We start from the raw sequence: 20,686 nt of genomic DNA on the forward strand, positions 1-20,686 counted from the left end.
AAGAAAGAAAGAAAGAAAGAAAGAAAGAAAGAAAGAAAGAAAGAAAGAAAGAAAGAAAGAAAGAAGGAAGGAAGGAAGGAAGGAAGGAAGGAAGGAAAGAAAGAAAGAAAGAAAGAAAGAAAGAAAGAAAGAAAGAAAAGCAGGCAGAGCAAGCCATAGGGAGCAAACCAGTAGCAGCATCCCTCCTTTGCTTCTGCTTCTGCTCCTGCCTCCTGGTTCCTGCTTTGAGTCTCTGGCCTCACTTCATTGATGATGGACTGTGATGTGGAATTGAAAGTGAGCAAACCCTTTGCTCCCTACACTGCCTTTGGTTTGGTGTCAGCACTGCACTAGGAACACTAAAGGATTCTGTCTTTGGGGTTTCGCTTGTCCATGGAGAGCATGACAAGGAGGTGCAGTACACTAAGGACCAAGCTGTGCTTCCTGGAAGCTGTGTTAGGAAGGGAGCCCTAGGAAAGCACTCTTTGGAGAAGCTATTTTGGGCAGTCATGTTACTCAATGCTAGGGTGGTGGGTCACTGGGGGGACAAGAAGAGGAAGGAAGGAGTCAGCTGTGGTGGGTGGCAGCTGTTCAGGAACAACCTTTCTGTTGTGTGTTCAAGTTCAAATCAGAGGGCCCTCAAACAGCTCATAAACACTGGCCACAAACTAACGTCCTTCATCTAGGCTCTCTGTCTTGTCTAAGTTTCATAGCTTTGGAAGCTGGTGAGGCTACATGTGGCAAGATGCAAGCCCTGCCTGTGATATAGAAGGGGTTGTTTCAGAGATATAAATATAGGCAAGACATAATTCTAGTGAGATTATAGAGCAGGACTCCAATATATCCAAGGTGTGGTTTTCCCAGAGCATTTGTCCCTAGTCTATACAAACAGAGAGATTCCCTAAGGACGAAAGTATTGACAGGATAGCACCGTGACCCTGGTGATACTGAACGCACACGAGTGTCTTGAAGTCTTCAAGAAGTTTTAGAGACACCAATAGCTATTCACTGACATTTCACTTCTTAAATTTCTCCTAGAAACATTTTTTTTGTTCCTTCTAGAGAAACAGGGACACTCTATTCATGTCCCATGGAGCCACACTGCCCCCTGTGGCCCAAACCATCTGGGATGAGGACAGTACTCTTCCTTCATGTACTTAGAAAACAGCTTGGAGCTTGAAACTGTGCAGCTAGCATGTACCACATCGGCAAATATGGCTCCCTTCTAGGGCACAGTCCACATGGCAGGGCTGTCATGTTCCTGACGTATCAGATCTGCAGGTCTGAAAACCATGGCCTTGAGGCGGAGTGGCAGTGGTGTGGGGCTCACTGTGTCTCTCTTCTTCCCTTTGGGATAAGGGCTCTGAATTCTAAGTTGTAGGGCTGGCAGGTGATCTCTGTTTTGAAACTTTACAGTTTTAGCCTTTCATGGTCTCCTTTTCTGATGTGGAGTGTCATATATCAATCTGTTGATTTCATTGGTTAAGCAATAAAGAAACTCCTTGGCCCTGATAGGTTAAAACATAGGTGGGAGGAGTACACAGAATAGGATGCTGGGAGGAAGAGGAAGTGAGCTCAGACTCGACAGCTCTGCTCTCTGGAGCAGAGGCCCTGCTTCGCTCTCCTGGGCATATGCGATGAAGCTCCGACCCAGGATGGACATAGGTTAGAATCTTCCTGGTAAGTGCACCTTGGGGTGCTTACACACATTAGAAATGGGCTAGTCCAGGTGCGAGAATTAGCCTAGAAGAGGCTAGATAGAAATGGGCCAAGCAGTGTTTAAATGAATACAGTTTGTGTGTTGTTATTTCGGGCATAAGCTAGCCATGTGGGTGGCCTGGGCACTGGGGACGCAGCCCCGCCACTCTTTTTCAACACTCCTCACCTCCCCACCCCACCCCTGCAGCCTTAAACATCCTTCACCGCCACTATCTGCTAATTGCTTCCCTGGCTGCCTTTGAAGGTCAGCTCTAGCCCCTGCCCTGCTCAGCCTGAGCGCCTGTCCATCCCTGAAGCTCTGGGTCCTTCTAGCTTTGGCCCACAGTGGAAGAGAGACTTCTCCAGAGCCTAAGGTCTTTGGAAGGAAGGAATGTTTTCTATGGAGCCCTAGGAGCTGAGGAGACATCAGTCAGGCTTTTCCCTTCCTGCTTCTCTGTCAGTCCCAATGTTAGAACCCTGGGAATGCAGGTCTCTTTATACCCTGAGTCCCTCAAACTCCAAACACCTGTGGGACACAGTCAGCCTTTCAATGAAATCAGAAGCATTCCTGCAACATGGAGATCTCAGCTGAAGAGAATCAGACTTTTTTTGTTGTTGTTTTTTTTCGAGACAGGGTTTCTCTGTGGCTTTGGAGCCTGTCCTGGAACTAGCTCTATAGACCAGGCTGGTCTCGAACCCACAGAGATCCGCCTGCCTCTCCTCCCGAGTGCTGGGATTAAAGGTGTGCGCCACCATCGCCAGGCTGAATCAGACTCCTTTTTCCAAGCTGTAGAGTTCCTGAAGCTGGAACTGACAGGGAATTCTGAAGATGACCCCAAGGGTTTGGGCCTTGTATTGATCTTCTTAGGTACTGTCGCTGGATAGGCCATCCTGTCTTCAGCCCCCCCTCTATCCCTGGACACAAGGCCAGAGGCTTTCTTATTCTGGGGGGACTCAGGGCAAGTCCCCCCAGACTTCTGTCGTGTTCAGGGTGAAGGATTTTCAAATGAAAACCCCCAGGTCAATGTCTCTCAGACATAGTTACCATGACACACCGGTATTCCAGAGGAATATGGATCCCAGCACCCATGTAAGGCAGCCCACAATTCCCAACTACCTGTAACAGTTCTGGGGGACCCGATGCCTCCTGGCCTCTGCAGTGCATCTAAACTCACAAAATGCACACATATGCAAACAAACATACAACTTTTAGCTTGTTTTTGTTTGTTTGTTTGTTTGTTTGTTTGTTTGTTTGAGGGAGGGTTTCTCTGTGTAACAGTCCTGGCTGTCCTGGAGCTTGCTTTGTAGACCAGGCTGGCTTAGAACTCACAGAAATCCTCCTGCTTCTGCCTCCTAAGCGCTGGGATTAAAGGTGTGTGCCACCACCACTTAGCAAATATAAAACTTTTTAAAAAGCTATGATCTGAAAAAGGAACTCCAAAGTAGGATTGTGGACACACCCAGTGGGACTCCATCAGCAGCTGAGCAGCAGAGGAAGGTGCTTAGTCAATGACCTCTGGATGCCCCTTCCGTGCCGCAAACATATATGGAATGGAATGGTCCTCTCTTCCTGTGGTCTCCCCTGCCTCCCCGGCCCAGCATCACTCATTGCTCAGGAGTCTCTAGCATGACCCAGGCTCTGCCACATGTATGTATGGTCCCTTCCTCAGTCCTTTCCCCATCTGCCTGCATGATTTCTGCCCTGCAGGGTGGGACTTCATAGCGGATCTTCACTTCACAGACAGACAGTTAAAACATGAGCTTTGCATTGCCTGGCTAGCCTGGTGTTTGCAGCAGAGAGCAAGAGACCTAGTCTAAAACAAGGTGAAAGGCAAGGACCAACATCCGAGTTTGTCCACTGATCTCCACACATGCATGTGGCATTCATACACATGCTGTGCATGCACACATAAATGTTTTTTTAAGTCTGATATGAAAACCTACTACTGTAGAGGCTTTCTAAAATATATGCACATTTAAAGGAATTTAAATGGAGTTACCATATAGCGGGGGGAGATAGTACCCAAATTTGACATCCTATGCTACCAAATAAAACCCCTAGAACCAGGAGTAGGTTACATCTTTTTGTTTTGTTGGTCGAAGGGGTCCCATAGACACACACCCTAAACACTACAGGCTATTGCCATGTGGTTACCATCTACAACTTGACAGTAAGACCTACTGCCGAAGATGCCACATCTTATGGCACAGAACATGGAGAAATCTAGTTGGCACTCATTTGGAAGCTTTCCCCCTACTGGCTGGCATTCACGGGGCTAGAGGTGCTGTACACACCACTGGAGAGAAACAACCATCAATCTTACCCAGTTACGAATCCTATGAGCTACAGCACTGACCTGCCTGTGAGATAGCCTACAGGTGCAAGAGTGGTACGAGCGTTAGGGGAGTTACCAACCACTTTTTGATTGGATTTAAGGCCCACTCCAGGAGATGGTACTCATGCCTGATAGTACTGATGAAACCAAGAACCTGAATCTAGATGGATAATGGGCCCATGGGAAAACCTACTCTTATTATTCTACAAAACGAAGATAGCAATAAAAGAACTCCTAATGCCATGCTGCTATTAACTCTCACTGGAGAATCGTCTTTTTGCAGTAGATGGTAATAAACATCGAGATCCATAACTGGACAGTGTGTGGATGCTTTGGAGTGCTCAGCCCTGAATGAGATGTCTATCACATCCTGCCTCTCAAGGCTCGGGGACCTGTGAAGAGGGGTGGGATGATTGTAAGAACTAGATGTGGCAGATGATGTTCTGGACAAAGCAAGGGCAGACGCGCATATTACCTCACAGAGACCATACCAACACACACACACATGACCTCACAGAGACTATACCAACACACACACATGACCTCATAGAGACTATACCAACACACGCACATATGACCTCACAGAGACTATACCAACACAGGTACATATGACCTCACAGAGACTATATCAGCATACGCAAGATCTGCACAAGCTCGAGGCAGACCAAATGCCAGCAGGACAGAGGAGAAGCGAGCACAAAGTCCCAACCATAGCCATGAAGCTATTCACAAATGACAGGGGCTGGGAGAAAATGATTTTCTTCAGTGGAGTGACTGGGTATATCCCCCACACTCCAGGGCAGGCCCCATGTTCAGGAGTGGTTGTTCAACACAAATCAAGTTCTGCATTTTTTAGAGTCTTTTCTTATCAAGAACACGAAAGTGGGTGGGTAGGAATGGGAGAGGATCTCAGGGGAGTTGGGGTATGGGAACCATAGAAGGACTGGGGAGAGGCTAAGGGCACTGGCTGCTCTTCCAGAGGACTGAGGTTTGGTTCCCAACCCCAAACGAGTGGTTCACAACCATCTGTAACTTCAGTTCCTTGGGATCACAGTGGCATCTTCTGACCTCTGCAGGTACCAGGCATGAATGTGGCACACATACACACCCACAGGCAAAACACTTACATACATAGAAATAAAAACATAAATAAATCTTTAAAAATACATACTGTAGGAAATTATCAAAGAATTAAGAATTTAAAAGATCTTCAAACAAACAAACAAACAAACCATGAATTTGGAAAAACCAACTTGGAACTTTGTCCTTTGTTAGTGGGTGACTTTAGCAGAGTAGCTGGGAAATCCCAGCTCTATTAGCTTTGTAAACTTGCGATAGTTACCTAGCTCCTCTGTGCTTTGGCCTTAGAGCAATCAAATGGGGATAGACTACCTGCATCTTGCTATGAGGAATAAACGGGGGTAATAGAGTGTGAGCTCCCTAACATCTGCTTCCCTGTCCTCGCTGGTGGTAGTTCCCTCCCCCTATTGCATCCCCTCCTTGGAGAGCTCTGGGACCCTCCTCTCTGTACCTCTCTAAGCTCTGGACTCACTGAATTGTTCCTTGTTCCTCTAAGTCACTGTCTCATTAAACTCAGGCTGTCACCCTTACAACCCTACCGCTTGAGGCATCACCCCTTCACCACGCCTGTCAAACTCCAGTGCATAGGAACCAGGCAAATGCCATCCTCCAGGAAGCCTTTCCCTTCAGAGCGAGAACCTGTTTCCCCAAAGTTCTGGGTCAAGGGTTACTTTCATGGTCCCTATATCGTGGCCTCCTTTGGGAAGCCTTTCCTACCTTCAAAGCGGTACCCTATTATTTCCATTTCTCTGAGTCAGGTATTTGTATTCTCTGAATTGTGGTCATCTCTGGGCTCCAAGGTCCTGGGCACAGTAGGTGCTGGGGTTCGCAGGTGTGGTCCTTGTTGGCTTTTTGACTGGAGTTGATTTTCTGCACAGAGGATGTGAGTTTTGATAGGCAGCAGCCAACCTAACCCAGATACTTCATGGGTCTCGGGATGTCCCTTTGAAGAATGGCCATACACCGGCCTCTCCTGGACGGCTGAGCCCTGAGGTATGTCTGGTAGCACAGGGCTGACACTCAGGAGACTCCCACCGCATCTCCTGGTCTGCCTCAGACTCCTCACGTCTGTTTGTGCGGTGGTCAGCCCTAACTAACCCCTTTGCTGTTCTTATTAAGTCAGAGATATGAAGCCTTTCTTATCAATTGGCTTAGCAAGCGTGACTTTAAGAGTCCTCTTAATAGCTGATGGCCATCCCAATGTCACTTTTGGTTGCTATGGCAATTCTTGGACAACCCCATCTTGCAGATTAGGAATGCTTCATACTTTTCTAAATCTGGCTGTCCCGACAACAAGGAGTCCTGGCCAAGGATCCACCCCCTCAAACAGGAAGGAAGGCTGGAGGTGACATTTTTGGCCTCAGCTGTCACAAATGAACCCAATCTTCCTGTGGTGGTCTCCAGGCCAAGTGTCCCATACGTACCCTTCGGGATTTAGGTGTTCTGTCTTCCAGTGACATGCAAAAGGCCAAACTACCTGCTCAGGTAGCCTAGTTCTTTCAAAGTGAAGAAGAAACGCCTTCCTATTCAAGCTAGCTTCTGGTGTCAGCAAAGCGGAAAAGAACTGGGTGACACCCTGTGGCCTTCTGGTTGACTACTGGTCTTATCCCTCGCTCTCATACACCCCACCCCACATCTTTGGTTACTATGGTGATGGTTGGCTTAAGGAAGAATATCTTCCCCAAGACGAAGACACTCTCTTCCCTCTTTTTTGTCTCCCTCCCATTGCCATTAAACTTTCACACAAGTTCATTCCTTTAAAAGTTTATTTCTGATGAATAAAAAAAATAATTTATGTGATTAGATAAATTAATTTATGTGATTAAACATTATGACAAGGGCAGAGCTTCTCTTTCTTGTCTTCTAGTGGGCACGGCTGTAGAGGGGTTTGCATGTTGTTGCTTCCTGTTAGGCTGGGAGCTGGGTTCCAGGGAGACCAGATAAAAGCTAGCCCACTTCACAGAAAAGCATGAGCTCTTCACGGTATTTGCAGACGAACAGAAGGTCCGTCTTCATGCTCATTCCCAATGACCATAACCTCAACACACCAGGCACAAACTCAGAGCAGTGGAGCAGTGGTGTTGGGGGTTTGCAGAGGGTGCCCTCCCTAGCAGATGACCCTCTGGGAGGGACTCGGTGGAGAGGTAAGACCTGTGCCACCAAGACCTCTGGCTTTCAGGACCCTGGGGACCATTGCCTCTCAGCCTGAAAGTGAACTTTTCCTTTGGATTCCTTGCATTTGCTAAATCTCTTAGGAGCATCTGTCCCCTGGGTCGCAGAGTGCTTATTTCCTCTAGGGGTCAGAGCAGAGCCCATGGGCAATCTGTGCTAGGACCTTAAGCCGAACATCCTAGAGGTGCTGCCCAGCCTGCAGTTGCAGAGCTCAGGGAGATTTGGGGGACCACTTGCCAGAGAGGAAAGAAGGGGAGCTGAGAGCTGGTTTTACCACCTCCACCCTGGTTCCTTCATGAGGTTTTGGTTCTGGAGTCACTTAGGTGGTGTTGGGGAGAGATACATCCTTTTAGGTAGTGGTATATTTTGGCTATGCTTTGCATGTGTGCTGTCGGGAATGAACCCAGGGCCTTGCGCTTACTAGCCAACCATTCTAAGCCTAAGTTACACCCATCAGCCTTTGGTTTTCTGAGACAGGAGCTTGCTACCCAGCCCAGGCTGGCCTTAAACTTGTGATCCTCCTGTCTCCACCTTCCAAGTGTTGGGATTATAAATGTATGCCACCACACCTGGTTTTCAACAAATGAGGGGTTGGCTTCGGTTGCCTGTGCTCTCCCCCGCGGGCAGAATATGCAGAAGACAAGCAGATGACTCTGGTGAGCAGCTTGGGGGCTTTTCTGGATAAAGCATATACGCCAGCAGATCTGGCAGTGGCTTAGCTATGAAAGGCTGTGCACAGACGGGAGCCTGGGCAGCTGCCTCTGAAAACCACAGCAACAACTGGCAGACTGGCTAGGTCTTAAGTATCTGTTTATAATGACTTCCAAGACTACCCCCAACTGGCCAGTGGAAGTGCTACCCAGGGCTGTCTGAACAAACATGTCTTTTGCATCTCGATCCAAAGAAGCAAGCTAGATGGAATTCCCCAGTCACCGGACACATCCCTCTTTTGATCATCAAAAATGGAAATTCTGGACAGATAGATCAGCCTAAGAATTCCAAACCCAACAGCAGCTTCTCTCTGCGGATAGAGGTGGGAGAGCACTCATCTGCATACCTAGCCACGTTCCCTCACAGAGGGGTATGGTTTACCTTGGGCCACTTTTCTTTGAGACTACTCCAAAATGCAACTCACTGCATCTGTATTCTTTCTGCCTTAGGAGCCAGAAGTCCCCTCGGTGCCCGAGGACACCACCAGCAGCATTTATCAAGTAATGGCCATAGTCCAGTATTTCGTCCATTTTATGAAATGAGGAGAGACCCAGCCAGCCACAAGGACTTTCACAAACATGGACACAGCATGGACAAGCAAGGGACAGGTGAGACAGGACCACGGCAGGCGATGCCTAGGAACCACCTCCCCGCAAAGTTCCTAGTGGCACACCGGTCCAGACAGGAGGGCAACCTCCTGTTCTCCTGAAACACTCCTCACAGCTAGAAAGGACAGCCATCTGCTTTTCATTTGTTAGAGATTTTCCTCCAGTATTCACTTCTGTGAAGGTTTTTAACAACCCCCGGGCAAGGACAGAGGACTCTGCCTAGAAGCATACCCTACCGGAAGGAGGGTGAGCTGGCTGCAGGAGGGCCTCCTGTCCTGCTGCATGAGGTCATTATCACATCCTGATCGTGAACTTTTGGGTCTGACTTAATAGCTTTGGAAAGCCCCCAGCAGAGACATGAAGAGTTCCGCTAAAAGACGGTGAGCAAGACTATCTGCTTTCCCATGAGCACCCAGGGCTCTCCAGCATCCTCCTCTACTGGATCTGAAGCCTGCACACCTTCTTTCCCTCCATATGCGCTCACCATTAGCTCTCCACCCACACACCACTCTGTATATCCTTCTACCTGTCTGAAAAGAATTCCCATGGGAGGCACTCATAAGTCCCTATAATCTGGGAAGCTTCTGAATTTAATTATATTTTAAAACTGCGGCACAGGGGTAGACCGCTGGAGAAGACTCTCCTGGCCAGGTTGACGGACAACTCTTTTTTTTCCCTACCAGACTACTAATATTTCTTCTTTGGTAGAAATCTGGATCTAGGTGCTGAGTGTAACATACACCGTGGTACTGGCATCATATCATTAAGGGACGGGAGCGCCTGCCTTCAGCAGCCATCAGTCTTGAAAACAATATGCCGCTATTACCTTTTTTGCCCCTTTGGGAGACAGGGTTTCACGTGGCCAAGATGGTCTCTAACTTACTGTGTAGCTAAGGATAACCTTGAACTTCTGATTTTCCTGCCTTTATCTCCCCAGTGCTGGGGTTGGATACGTGTCACCACACCAAGTTTAGGTGATGCTAGCAATGGAACCCACTTTGTGCCAGTTAGCCAGGCCAACACTACCAGCAGAGCTACAGCCCCAGCATGGCCCTACTAACTCTGGTTTTCCCTTCATGAATTCATTGAAATCTGTTGGAGTTTGCTTGGTATTAGACCCTTGGCCATCGGCCATTGATCCTTTACCCATCATCTTAGGTAGGAGCTCAGATCAAATGTAAACTCAGGGATCTATGCTGTAGTAAGATAAAGGGGGGTGGTGGGGAATACCCTCTTTGGGATGGAATAGCAGAGAAAGTTCTAAACAGACAGCCTTCCACCTTGAACTTGGACCCTTCTAAGAGCACAGGAGCTGATAATGGGGCTTGAAGGTGGGAGGCTCCTCATTCCCAACTAAATCCCTCTTGATTTTTCCTCCAGGGGGCGCTGCACTGAGACCCATCAGGGACACAGTTTGTGTGTGTTCATTTGCATGAACCAAAACAGCCTTGCAGAGTAAGGAGCCCAGGATTTTATTCGGGCCCCTGCCCACCTAAACCCTGACCACTTTCCACAACTCTGCCCTTTGGGTTACGGAGAGAGAAAAAAAAAATAAAATAACTTCCATTTTTTTCTGGGTCACAAGAATACAAGATGGGTGTAGATTGTACAAGTAGCTTACACACTGAGGCAAGAAAAGCGTGCAAACGGGGCAGGAGTTCTTCACCCCCGTGGGCAAATCAGTGCTCCAAACTTACAAGGACCTCTGTGACGCCAGACCCAGAGTCCACCTGGGAGCGTCTCTGGCTTGCCTAACAGTGTCCGACTCCAGCTTCTGTCTTCTCTCTAGCGAGAGAATATCTGTGTCCGCGATACTGACGAGTCCTGTGGGCCATCACTGTTGTTCTTTTCCTAGTGTGGCGATGTCACAGAGGCCCTGGAGCAGCCTTGGAGGACAAAGACTAAGGTGTCTGAGAACGACATAATACTGACTTCTCTCTTTTTGGTAACAGTCCATGAAATGCGCACCCCTCTCTCCTGAGATAAAGCGAGGCACGAGGGGAGCTGGAGGGGCTGTGGTGGGACACTGTACCGTGAGGTCATGATCATGCAGTCGGTGGTAACAGGACCGAGGAGTGAGAAAGAGACTCCAGGTGGAGGGCCTGGCGTTTCCAGGAAGTGCCCGGCTCTTGGGAGCACTGCTCTGTCCAGTTCTTGTTGGGGGGGGGGGGTGGCACCACCTCCTGGGGCTCGCCATCATGGGCAGACACTAGCCCTCATCCTCCCTCAGCTCGGTGGGTAGGAATTTATACTGCTGCTGGCGGATCTGGGCCAGCTTCTTCCGGGCTTCCTCCAGCTCTCGCTCTTTCTTTAGCATTTCTTCCTGGGCTGCGATGATCTGGAGGGAAACAGAGTAGGATGGGATGGGATGGGAAGCTTTGCTGGAGGCCTCTGTCTTCCCCGGGCCCTCCAATGATGGATATAGAAGAACATTCTTCTTAAAAAGAAACCATTTATTTATTGTGTGTGTAGCGTGTGTGTGCAGGTGCCATAGCACACAACCACAGCACACATGTAGAGGTCAGAGGACAACGTGCAGAAATTAGCTCTCTACATGCAGCACGTGGGTCCTGGGGATTGAACTCAGGCCTCCAGGCCTGGTGGCAAGCGCTTTACCCTACAAGCATCTTTACTTGCTGAGCCATGATACTGGCCAGGAGCAGCATTCTTAGCTCTGAGCTAAGCTCTGTCTACACCATGGCTGGGTTCTGAGACTCAGTTGATCAGAAAAAAACAAGCTGACTTCTGGGCAGGTAGGGACTCAGCAGCAAACATCTCCTGCATCCATACCAGGCCTGATGCCTATACTTGTCTATAGCATCCCTTTTATGGCAAGCCTGTGAAAGTCCCGTATGTACAATGAGCGGTCTGAGGCTGAAAGGGGTGGGCCATGGCAGTGCATCGGTGTGTGTGTATGTGGAGGCCAGAGGTCAACTTCTGACTGTTGTTCCTCAGGGAGCCATCCACCTTGATGCTGGAGACAGTGTCTCTCAGTTTTACCTGGAACTAGACTGCCTGTCTCTTTCTCCTCAGCATTGATATTACATATGTGCACACCACATCTATTCTTTTTAAAAACATAGGATTTGGAGATCAAACACATGTCTTCATGCATGAATGGCAAGCACTTTACCCACTAAGCCATCTCCTTAGCTTCCTCGTGCATATTTTAAATAATCTCCAGGTGATTTATAGGACTGAATGTAATGCGAACACCGCACACATATAGCCAAACTGTATCGTTTAAAGAATGACTGGAAAAAACAGCCTGTCTACGTTCCATACAGCTGCAGTTTTCCCTGAATATCTTCAAGCCGCTGTTGGTTGAATCCCAGGATGCAAAAGTTGTGGACAGATACAGAGGACAGAATGTACGCATTTCATGCTTCTAAGGTCGAAACTGAGGAGTACTAGCTAACTGGTCCAGTGGAGTACGGCCAGGACGGCAGTCCCAAAGACACCCTGCTTTACTCTAGGCTAGTCTGTTCCTTTCTTTCTCTGTGACAGAAAAGCTGGATTGTAGCTAGGTGCATGGCTACCCAGAAAAGAACCCCACATGTCCCCATCCTCCCGCGTGACTAGGTGCTGACCAACAGTATGGGAGAGGAAGTGAGGTTTGTAAGTTTCAGTGCTTGCTCTCATGGGACACTGAGGTTGGCAATTAAGCCATCTTGGACCCAGTTGCCAGGGGCAACATCTAGAGAGGGAGGATAAGGTGCAGTCTGGGTCTCAAACATGGCAGAAACATCACGCCTTTCCTAAACGGCTTCATAAGAAGAAAGGACCTTGCAGCCTGTGTAAGGCACTGTTTAGCCGGCTGTCTGGCAGCTGCACGTTACTGTGGGTTTAGCCTCTCACCTGAGCAATGCCTCCCACAAACTTTGTTTTCACGACAACATCATCATCGTCAGCTTTGCCAAAAGCTGCCTTCTGGGCTGCACGGACAAGATTGTCTGAGGCTCTTTTCACAGCGTTTCCTGCTGCCTAGAGAGGGAACAAGACACACGGGACATCATTAGCAACGCCACACAGGCCTGGCAAGAACAGACATGAAGTTCACAAGACGAAGTCATAACACAGAAGTTTCCTGGAGCCAGCGAGTACCCATCATCTGTCTACACATCAACTCCTCCAGCACTGACCACATAAGCTTTTTTTTTTTTTTTTTTAAAAATGCATTTATGTGTGTGTGTTTATATGGGTGCATGTGTGTGGATACGGAAACCAGAGAACAACCTCAGGAATGCCACCTACTTCCTTCGAGACAGGGCCTCTCAGTGGTCGGAAGCTCACCAATTAGGTTAGACTGGCTTGTTGGTGAGCCCTGGGGATGCTTTTGTTTCTGCCTTTCCAGCCCTGGAATTACAAACAGACGCTGCTACGCTCAGCTTTCTTACATGGGCTGTGGGGATCAAGTTCAGGGCCTCATCCTTACCAAGTGAGCGTGTTACTGACTAAGCTTTCTCTGCCCGAGCACAAGCTCTGGAGGGGAATGAGACACAGCTACCAGCTTATGCTTATGACAGAAGTCCACGCAGGGGCTGCCCCCTTAGTCTGGAAAACCGCTGCTCCGTGGCCCTAACTTCACATGCATTTGAAGTCTTGGCCCAGATTTCATGCTTTCCTGCAGGTCATGGCAATGCTCACGTTCCCTTATCGAGGTCCTTGGGTGTTCTCTGATGACTTTGTTACCATCCTTACCATCCTTGGGACAACTCTATTCTGGGCAGTAACAACTTGAGGACATGGGGCAATTATTAATAATTAAACTCTTTGTGCCCTCAGAACCTGCTACAGAGAGGCTGCTCCGAGTTGGGATTCACTGAAGGTTTCCAGAGGGAGTGGGGGGCTACGCATGTACAAGCCTGGAGCATCCGCTCTTGCAGGGGGTTAAGTCTTGTGAGTAGCAGACTTTATGGATAGACTTGAAGTCACAGCTAGGTTTGTGCTTTATGAACAAGGACGAAGCGACTGCTGGAGACATATCTAGGTAAGTCTGTCAACAGAAGTCTCCATCTTTTTATTACAGACTTCTGTCCATTCTTGTTTACTCTTCTGTGTGTTTGAGTACACACGTGTGCATGCACATAGATTTCAGAAGTTGGCTGGCCAGTGAGCCCAGAAATCTGCTGGTTTCTGCCTTCTTTACACTAGGATTACAGGCCCAAGCCACTGTGTCTGGCTTTTATGTAGGGGTTGGAATGGAATTCAAATCCTCATGCCTGTACACGCAAGCACCTTACCCACAGAGCCATCTCCTCAGCCCCCTAGTTTATCTTAACCTTCAGGGAGCAGGGCCCTAGGGAACTGTCTTCTGCCAGCTGCGGTCTGGAATTATCTTTTAGTGGTGTTCAAAGAGTCACTAAATCTCCTACGTTCCTTGCCCACCTCTCTCAGAGTCAAGAGTCTAGCTCTAAGGGACAGCCATGACTTTGAACTCCTGATCTTTCAGCTTCCAGCTCCCCAGGTCTGGTCTCACAGGCTCACACCACCAACCCTGTTTTATGTGGTACAAGGGACTGAACCCAAGGCTGAATTCACGCTAGGCAAGCACTCTGCTGGACAGCCATATCCCTAACCCTCAAACCCCAGCCTCTAACTTAAGTGGTTTCCTCAGAGCATCTCCCATACTTAGGGGTCTCATAGCCAAGAGGAAAAAAGGATTTTAAAAATCGTAAGAGACTTCTGAGTCTGTCAGAAGCATCTGGACTTTCTGCCCTTTATGGTTTCATTCATGATCAAATCCTGGAAGCGATTATCAACCATCTATATAATAACACTTATCACAGTAAAACTCTAGAAAGCTGGAAACAAATACAATGTCAGAAGCATGGGGGAAACTGGCGTAATCAGCTGATGCAAAACCATGCAATCACTGAAAAATGAGACCCATGAAGAATGGAGTCTCCACCTCGAGGAAGAATGTGTATGATGATACGTATGCAACAGAGAAGCAGATGTATCTTGCTATGACCACAAGCAGACACAATCATCTCATGTAGACGACAAGAGGAACAGAAAACAAACATTTTTTTGTATGAGGGCACTGAGGCAATGCAATTTTTGTTTCTCATTCAAATGTTCCCTTCATTGTGTTTAAAACAGTTTTTATTTTAATATATATATGTATATATACATAATGTGTGTGTGTGCGTGTGCGCGTGCGTGTGAGCACACATGCCGTGTGGATGTCTGAAGAGAACTTGTGGGGAGTCAGTTCTCACCTGCCCCTATGTAGATTCTGGGGTTGAACTCAGGTCATCAGGCTTGGCAGCAAACACCTTTACCCACTGAGCCATCTTTACAGCCCTCAAACAATGTTAAACAATCAGAACGATGTGTATGTATGTTGAAGAACTTTGTATTGTTATAAACATACTTTCTAGGTTCCGGGAAGGAAACCTTGGCAACTTTCTGAAATCCCCTCTGGGCATTCTCTCTCTGCTTGAGCAAACACTACCAGAGGGCCTCCTCTGAGTCAGGTGCCATGAAGATGAGGTACCTGAGGTACTGCTGGGACACAGAAAAATACAGGCAGAGGTGCCATGGGATAGGGACCATAAGAGTGGCCAGGCCAGGGGCTCTGGCAGGACAGAGGAGAGAGTCAAAGAGTTTCCCAAAAGAGGTGACTTTGAATTCAGTCACGGAAGACTAGCAAGAGTTTGCTGGATTGGGCTGGTGAGAAGCCAGACCATCCCAGGTGAGTGACGGTCCACAGGCACCAGCCCAGAAGGCCCAGGTGCTGTGTGGATGCGGTGGGCAGTGGCTGTGGGATACACGGATGCAGATGGCAGAGGATGAGGCTGCAGAGAGACAGAGCTGGCAGATGGAAAGCCTGGTGGGTCATGCCAAGGAAGTGAGACGGTCCCCTCTGGCGACACTTACCCGCTCCAACAGGAGTATTTTCCCACCAGCATCAGTGACCATTACCTGTAGCCGCTTCATGGCCTCTGAATCCTGGTCGGCCTTCACCTTGCAGGCCACCAGCAGCTGAGCGGTCGAAGCCGCAACCTGCTTGGCAGATGAGATGAGCTTTTCCTCGCTGGCATGTCCCTGAACAGAGGCATTGGCCGCCTCACAGAGACTGCTGGTTGCTGCTGCCACCATCCGGGCCTGAGGACAGTCAACAGACAGGTGACCCAAAGCCCTAACCTCCCTTGGGGAATCCACAAAACAAATGAAGAGGAAGGAAAAGGTGACTCACGGCAGAGATCAGCCCCTGTGACCACTGTCCATCGTCAGCAGCATTGGCAGGGATGGAGCCCACCTGTTGAACAGGGGAGGGAAGTCTGCCATGAGCAAGGTGAGCTGCAGTCACCCCAAACCCTCTTGTGCCCTGAAACCAGACATACAGCACTGTCTGGTTACCCTCACCAAGAGCACTGACCTTAGAATGGTCCAATCTATCCCAGCCACAGATCCATTGGGTCAGCATCTGCTGGCCGGTGTTGCCTGGCCTTATATGCACAAAGGACAATGCTCCAATGGTTCCCCTTTGGCTGCTGATGGCACATTTCCAGGCAATGATGGTTTGGGGCTCTCGTTGAGGCTGACTTGCTCTGTTACCTTTCTTTTGCTATACACACTAAAGCCTCCTTCTTCAAGGGTCGAGAGCAATTTAAATCTCTCCTGCTTGCACCCTGAAAGCCATGGTGTGAGATTCTGGCAGAAGAGATGCTAAAGGGTGGTGTATTTCCCTCTATGCAAATGAGGGCAGGCCCTAGTTCTAAGGAAATTTCCTCAGTAGTGGAGAGAACAAGAGGCTGGGGGAAAGAGTCCCATCTCTGTTTTTGCTTTAAAAATCACAGCAAATGAGAGATTTGCTGTCCAGATCTCCAGGGTATTGCTGCAGGAGATAAGAGATGAGCACCACAGTTTGAAAACAAGATTGGGGATCCATCAATAGTTACAGATACCTCCTGAGTGTCAGGCAAATCTCCAAGACCCTCATATAATTCTATAGCTCCCCCAATATCAGCTGAACTTCCTTTCCCAACTTTTAAATGCCTGAACAAACCGAGTGTCATGGAGGACAGGAAACCTACTACATTCAAAATAGACTCTTGGGCATATAGCAATCTGTCTAGCATCTTTTACTACGGCTGAAGGAAGCTGAATACATCAATGATCTATCTGTGTCTCTATAGGTTGTCCAGTCAACAACAACTTGATAAAAATGTACAGCAAGACAAAGCACAGGTAGGACCTACAGAAATTCATTGAGAAGCCCAGGGGTCAGCCTGCATCCTTGGGTGGGAAGATGTACATCCAGTGATCTTGCGTGACATACCACGTGATGGTTTAGAAGAAGAGCAAGCATGTACTTTAGAACAAAATGCACAAAACTTCATGGTAGAAGCTAAACAGTCACTGGTCAGGCAGAGCTCTTCCTCTGTTTTCTAAAACTCGACCCAACTCTTTGACTATGGGCAATAAAGGCCTGGTAACATGCGTACAAGTGACTGAGTCATCCTCAGATCTACAACTCAAGAGGTTTCTGGAGAGCCTCTGTATTTGGGAGGCTCTAAGCAAGATCCAGCCCGGATAGGATGACCCCATGTATGGCAACAAGAGGACACATGACACCTTTTAAATATTGAAAAGCAGTGATATTTTTATGCCTGTGCATAAAATGTGTGCATAAAATATGTGGACTGGATTAACGGCAATGACACGGACAGAGGGAATCTCAGATTTAAGTCTAGACTGGTCGTGTGAGCCACAGGCTCAGGAAGGCACTAACTGCTAAGCCAATCAGCATTCATTCGGTGGTCCTAAAGCCAAGTGGAGACATTTGGAGTTGGGAAGTGGGATTGTAGGGCCCCGACTATGGCACTTACTAGGTGGTTCGCCAGGAAATGCTGACAGTTTAAACAGCCTAATGCACAGTGGGACTGTAAGTGTCTCTTTCAGGCCCTGATCTCTGCCTGGAGTGGGTGGGATGTTTTCCCTAATGAGAAGCAGATGAGAAGCCTAGGAGCCAAAGCGTTCACTCAACTGATGGAATTTGAGCACAGTTTTCAGTGGTGGGGAAAAGACTTGTACCCCAGCAACAGGATCCCAACATGCAGCTCCTTTTCAAGCCAAACATTTCTCTTCTATCACTCGATGGCTCTCCCTCCACGATGCCCTATGGCTTGGCCACCCAGGTTTACCCACCTTGCCTTGGGCCACCAGCTCCCTCTGGGCTGCTGAGGCTGATTTGACCAGGGCACTTGTGGCAGCAGCAATGGACTTAGCGGCTTCTAAGATCTGTTCTTCAAAATCCAGGGTCTCGTCTGCTTGCTATAACGGAAAGAAAACCAAGTCAAATGCGGATGTGCAGCCACAGGGGGCTCTTTTTCTGCCAAACTACTTACTGCTCCATCACCTGGCTCTTCGGGTGTCTATTGCTTTTTGTTGACAAGCCACACCCAGGGCAGGGAGGCTTCTCCATCTGCTGCCTCCCCTCCCCTTCCACTAGAAAGCAAAAGCTGTTAGTAGTGACATTCTATACACATTTTAAATCAGAAAAGTCCGAGACAAACTACTTCTCCAGATCACAGTCATGAAAATTCACAGTGAGACACTCAGAAGGCTCCAGAAATATCAATAACCCAACTCAAAATAATCAATTATTCAAGTCAAAAGAATGAGTGGTGACCTACTTGGCCAGAACCTCAAGCTCAAAAAATGGTTTTGAAAATAAGGGAAGACGGTTATTAGTTCTAGAAAGTCTGATTTTGCTTGGGTGAAAACAAAAGCAACTCAGGATTGACACTTCTGTGGCAGAGTTATAAGTCAGCCACATTGTAAACGGGAGCCAAAGAACAAACAAGGTTGTCTCAAGATCGTCCTTGTTCAGTTACCCTGATGCCCAAGCAGGGCTCTGCCTCAGGAAGAGCCCTGGACACCACTAGGCAGATTGCAGGCACCAGAGGTAGATCTTACTTCACCACCGCCACATCCCCTGATGCCAAAACCAACCAGGAAGATGGGGAGGTACTCTGGGGGAAACCAGGCAAGTATAAGGATGGTGCTCCCAGGCTGGGTAGGATGGAGCACACATTTTGGGGTAGCAGAATAGAGGACTTATGAGGTCTATTGGGTTAACATTCTATGCAACTCTAGGTCAGTGTGGTTTGGCTGTCCTTGGTTTATAAACTGTGGTTGATACCGTTGGGCATTAGAAGACAATGGTCAGATATAGCAACGCTTCTCTCTGTATGTATACTGAAATCAGAGTCAAATTTATCCCACTAATAATCTTATGTATACAATCCAGTGGCATTAAGTATATTCACAATGTTGAGTAACAGCAAGACATTTCTGGGGGGTCTACTATCTGGCCAACCATTTACTGAAACGAACTTTACATTTTTATGGTGAGAAAGCCTAGCTTTTAGTGAGGTGACTGGGCCCAGAGAGCTACATAGCAACCACAGGATACTCAGTAGGGTAAGAGAAATCAAGACAGCACGGCTTCCAGGTGGAGGATGGTAGGCCTATGGTCGTGTGGCGGCATGACGAATCGGAACCAGAATCTGAACCCACATCTCTCTGAATTCAAATTTGTGCATGCCTGTCAGATTGTGTCACCCCTGAGGGTACCACGGAAAAATGATAGTCCCAATCAACCTGCAAATGGGCTGTTTGGACCTTTAGGCACTACAGATACCGTTCTTCCCTCTCTTTCCCACCTCTCTCTGTGTATGAGGCAGAAAACCACCTTGGGAGTCACACTTTGGGATGACCTCCCCAGCACACTTTTTTGAGCCACGCTCTTTCATTGGCCTGAGGCTTATTAGTTTGTCTGGGCTGGCAGGCAAGTGCCAAGAATCTCATCTCTACTTCCTCAAAGCTGGGATTACAAGTGCAAGTACGCATCTCTGTGCCTGGCTTTTTTTTTTTTTAATGTGGGATGTGGGGCTTGAACTCATGCTTACACAGCAAGTTTTTACTGACTGATGTCCTTGACCCCTAGCTCCGTATTCTTAATATCTGTATCTTGAGCCTTGAAAAATACGGATCATGATTATTTTTACAACACATACTATCAAAATAAAAGCCGAATGCACTAAAAGTGGAGGTGAAGGATGAGAGCAGGATGCTGTAGGTTCCCAGGGAGAGAACGTCTTGTCCAAAGAGTATTCTGGATAGAAAGCGACTCAGCTTCATGTCTCATTCTGGGATTAGAAGGGTCTAGGACTTGTTTACCGCAATGTGAAAACGACTTATTAGAAGACACTGGCATAAGTCGATTTGTATGCATTGGCCCCAAATACATGACCTCAGGTTTATATGGAGACACAGAAATACACATGAATATATATGTTGCATATATTCATTTAATGACCTGGAGATTTTCTGAAAATTCCCTCTGCCAAAGAAAGTGAAGCATAGAACAGACTAAAGCATCAGGAGAATCACCCAAGGGACCACTTCCCCATTTTGCTGATGAGGAAATGGAAGCCTGTGGTGGCACCCCAAGTCTCCCAGACTCTTGCCTCAAGCAGCCTCAAAGTCCAAGCTCGTGTAACAGCAGCAGAATGCCCATCATGAGATTCTGACTTAAGTCTCAAGAAAACGGAATTCCCTTGTAACCCAAGACCAAGCTTCCACACAAGAATCTTGGTCACATCTGATTGGAATGCCCTTTCCCCTGTCTACTGCTACTCTAGAGGCTTTGATTTTATTTTTTTTAAACACACACACAGACACACACTTAAATATCTAACTTGGAAGTATTTTTGGTACCCAGAGATATTTTTACCATGGCAACCATTTTAATTGTCCCCCACTTTTACTTTTCTTTCCATCACATCTCTGGACTTGAACACAGACACAGTACACAGTCTTATTTTCTGGCGCTCCAGCTCAGACACGAAGAGCTAGCTCCCCCAAGAAAGACAGATGCTCGGATGCTCCGGCCTGGGCAGAGGGCCTTAGTGAGCCCTGGCTCTGCATCTCTCTCTAAGCCAAGGTTACCACTGGGAGGAAACACCCACCATGAGCCATGTGAACCAGCCATCCTGTAGCCTCACAGACAGCGGGATCTCCCGCAGAGGGCAGACCCGGCCTATGGTTTGCCTATCAGCTCTGGTGCCTACCAGCAGGCAGGAT

The 20,686-nt window shown here is 48.0% G+C and overlaps 1 protein-coding gene across 4 annotated transcripts in view; it reads right to left on the reverse strand.

The window, feature by feature from the left end:
- Positions 1–6,845: 6,845 nt before the first annotated feature.
- Positions 6,846–20,686, reverse strand: part of Tln2 (talin 2) — a 428,435-nt gene continuing 414,594 nt past the window's right edge. For all 4 annotated transcript variants that reach the window (XM_050125928.1, XM_050125904.1, XM_050125914.1 and 1 more), the window contains 5 exons: positions 17,744–17,869; positions 15,789–15,851; positions 15,515–15,697; positions 12,443–12,568; positions 6,846–10,922 (listed from right to left, as the gene is read on the reverse strand). In XM_050125928.1, the coding sequence (XP_049981885.1) occupies positions 10,794–10,922; positions 12,443–12,568; positions 15,515–15,697; positions 15,789–15,851; positions 17,744–17,869 (627 nt within the window). In that variant the 3' untranslated portion in view covers positions 6,846–10,793. The remainder of the gene's footprint in view (positions 10,923–12,442; positions 12,569–15,514; positions 15,698–15,788; positions 15,852–17,743; positions 17,870–20,686) is intronic.

This window comes from Alexandromys fortis, unplaced genomic scaffold (genome assembly GCF_014885135.2).
Source record: "Alexandromys fortis isolate MF-2015 unplaced genomic scaffold, M_Fortis_MF-2015_v1.1 scaffold_22, whole genome shotgun sequence".
NCBI classification, from domain to species: Eukaryota; Metazoa; Chordata; class Mammalia; order Rodentia; family Cricetidae; genus Alexandromys; species Alexandromys fortis.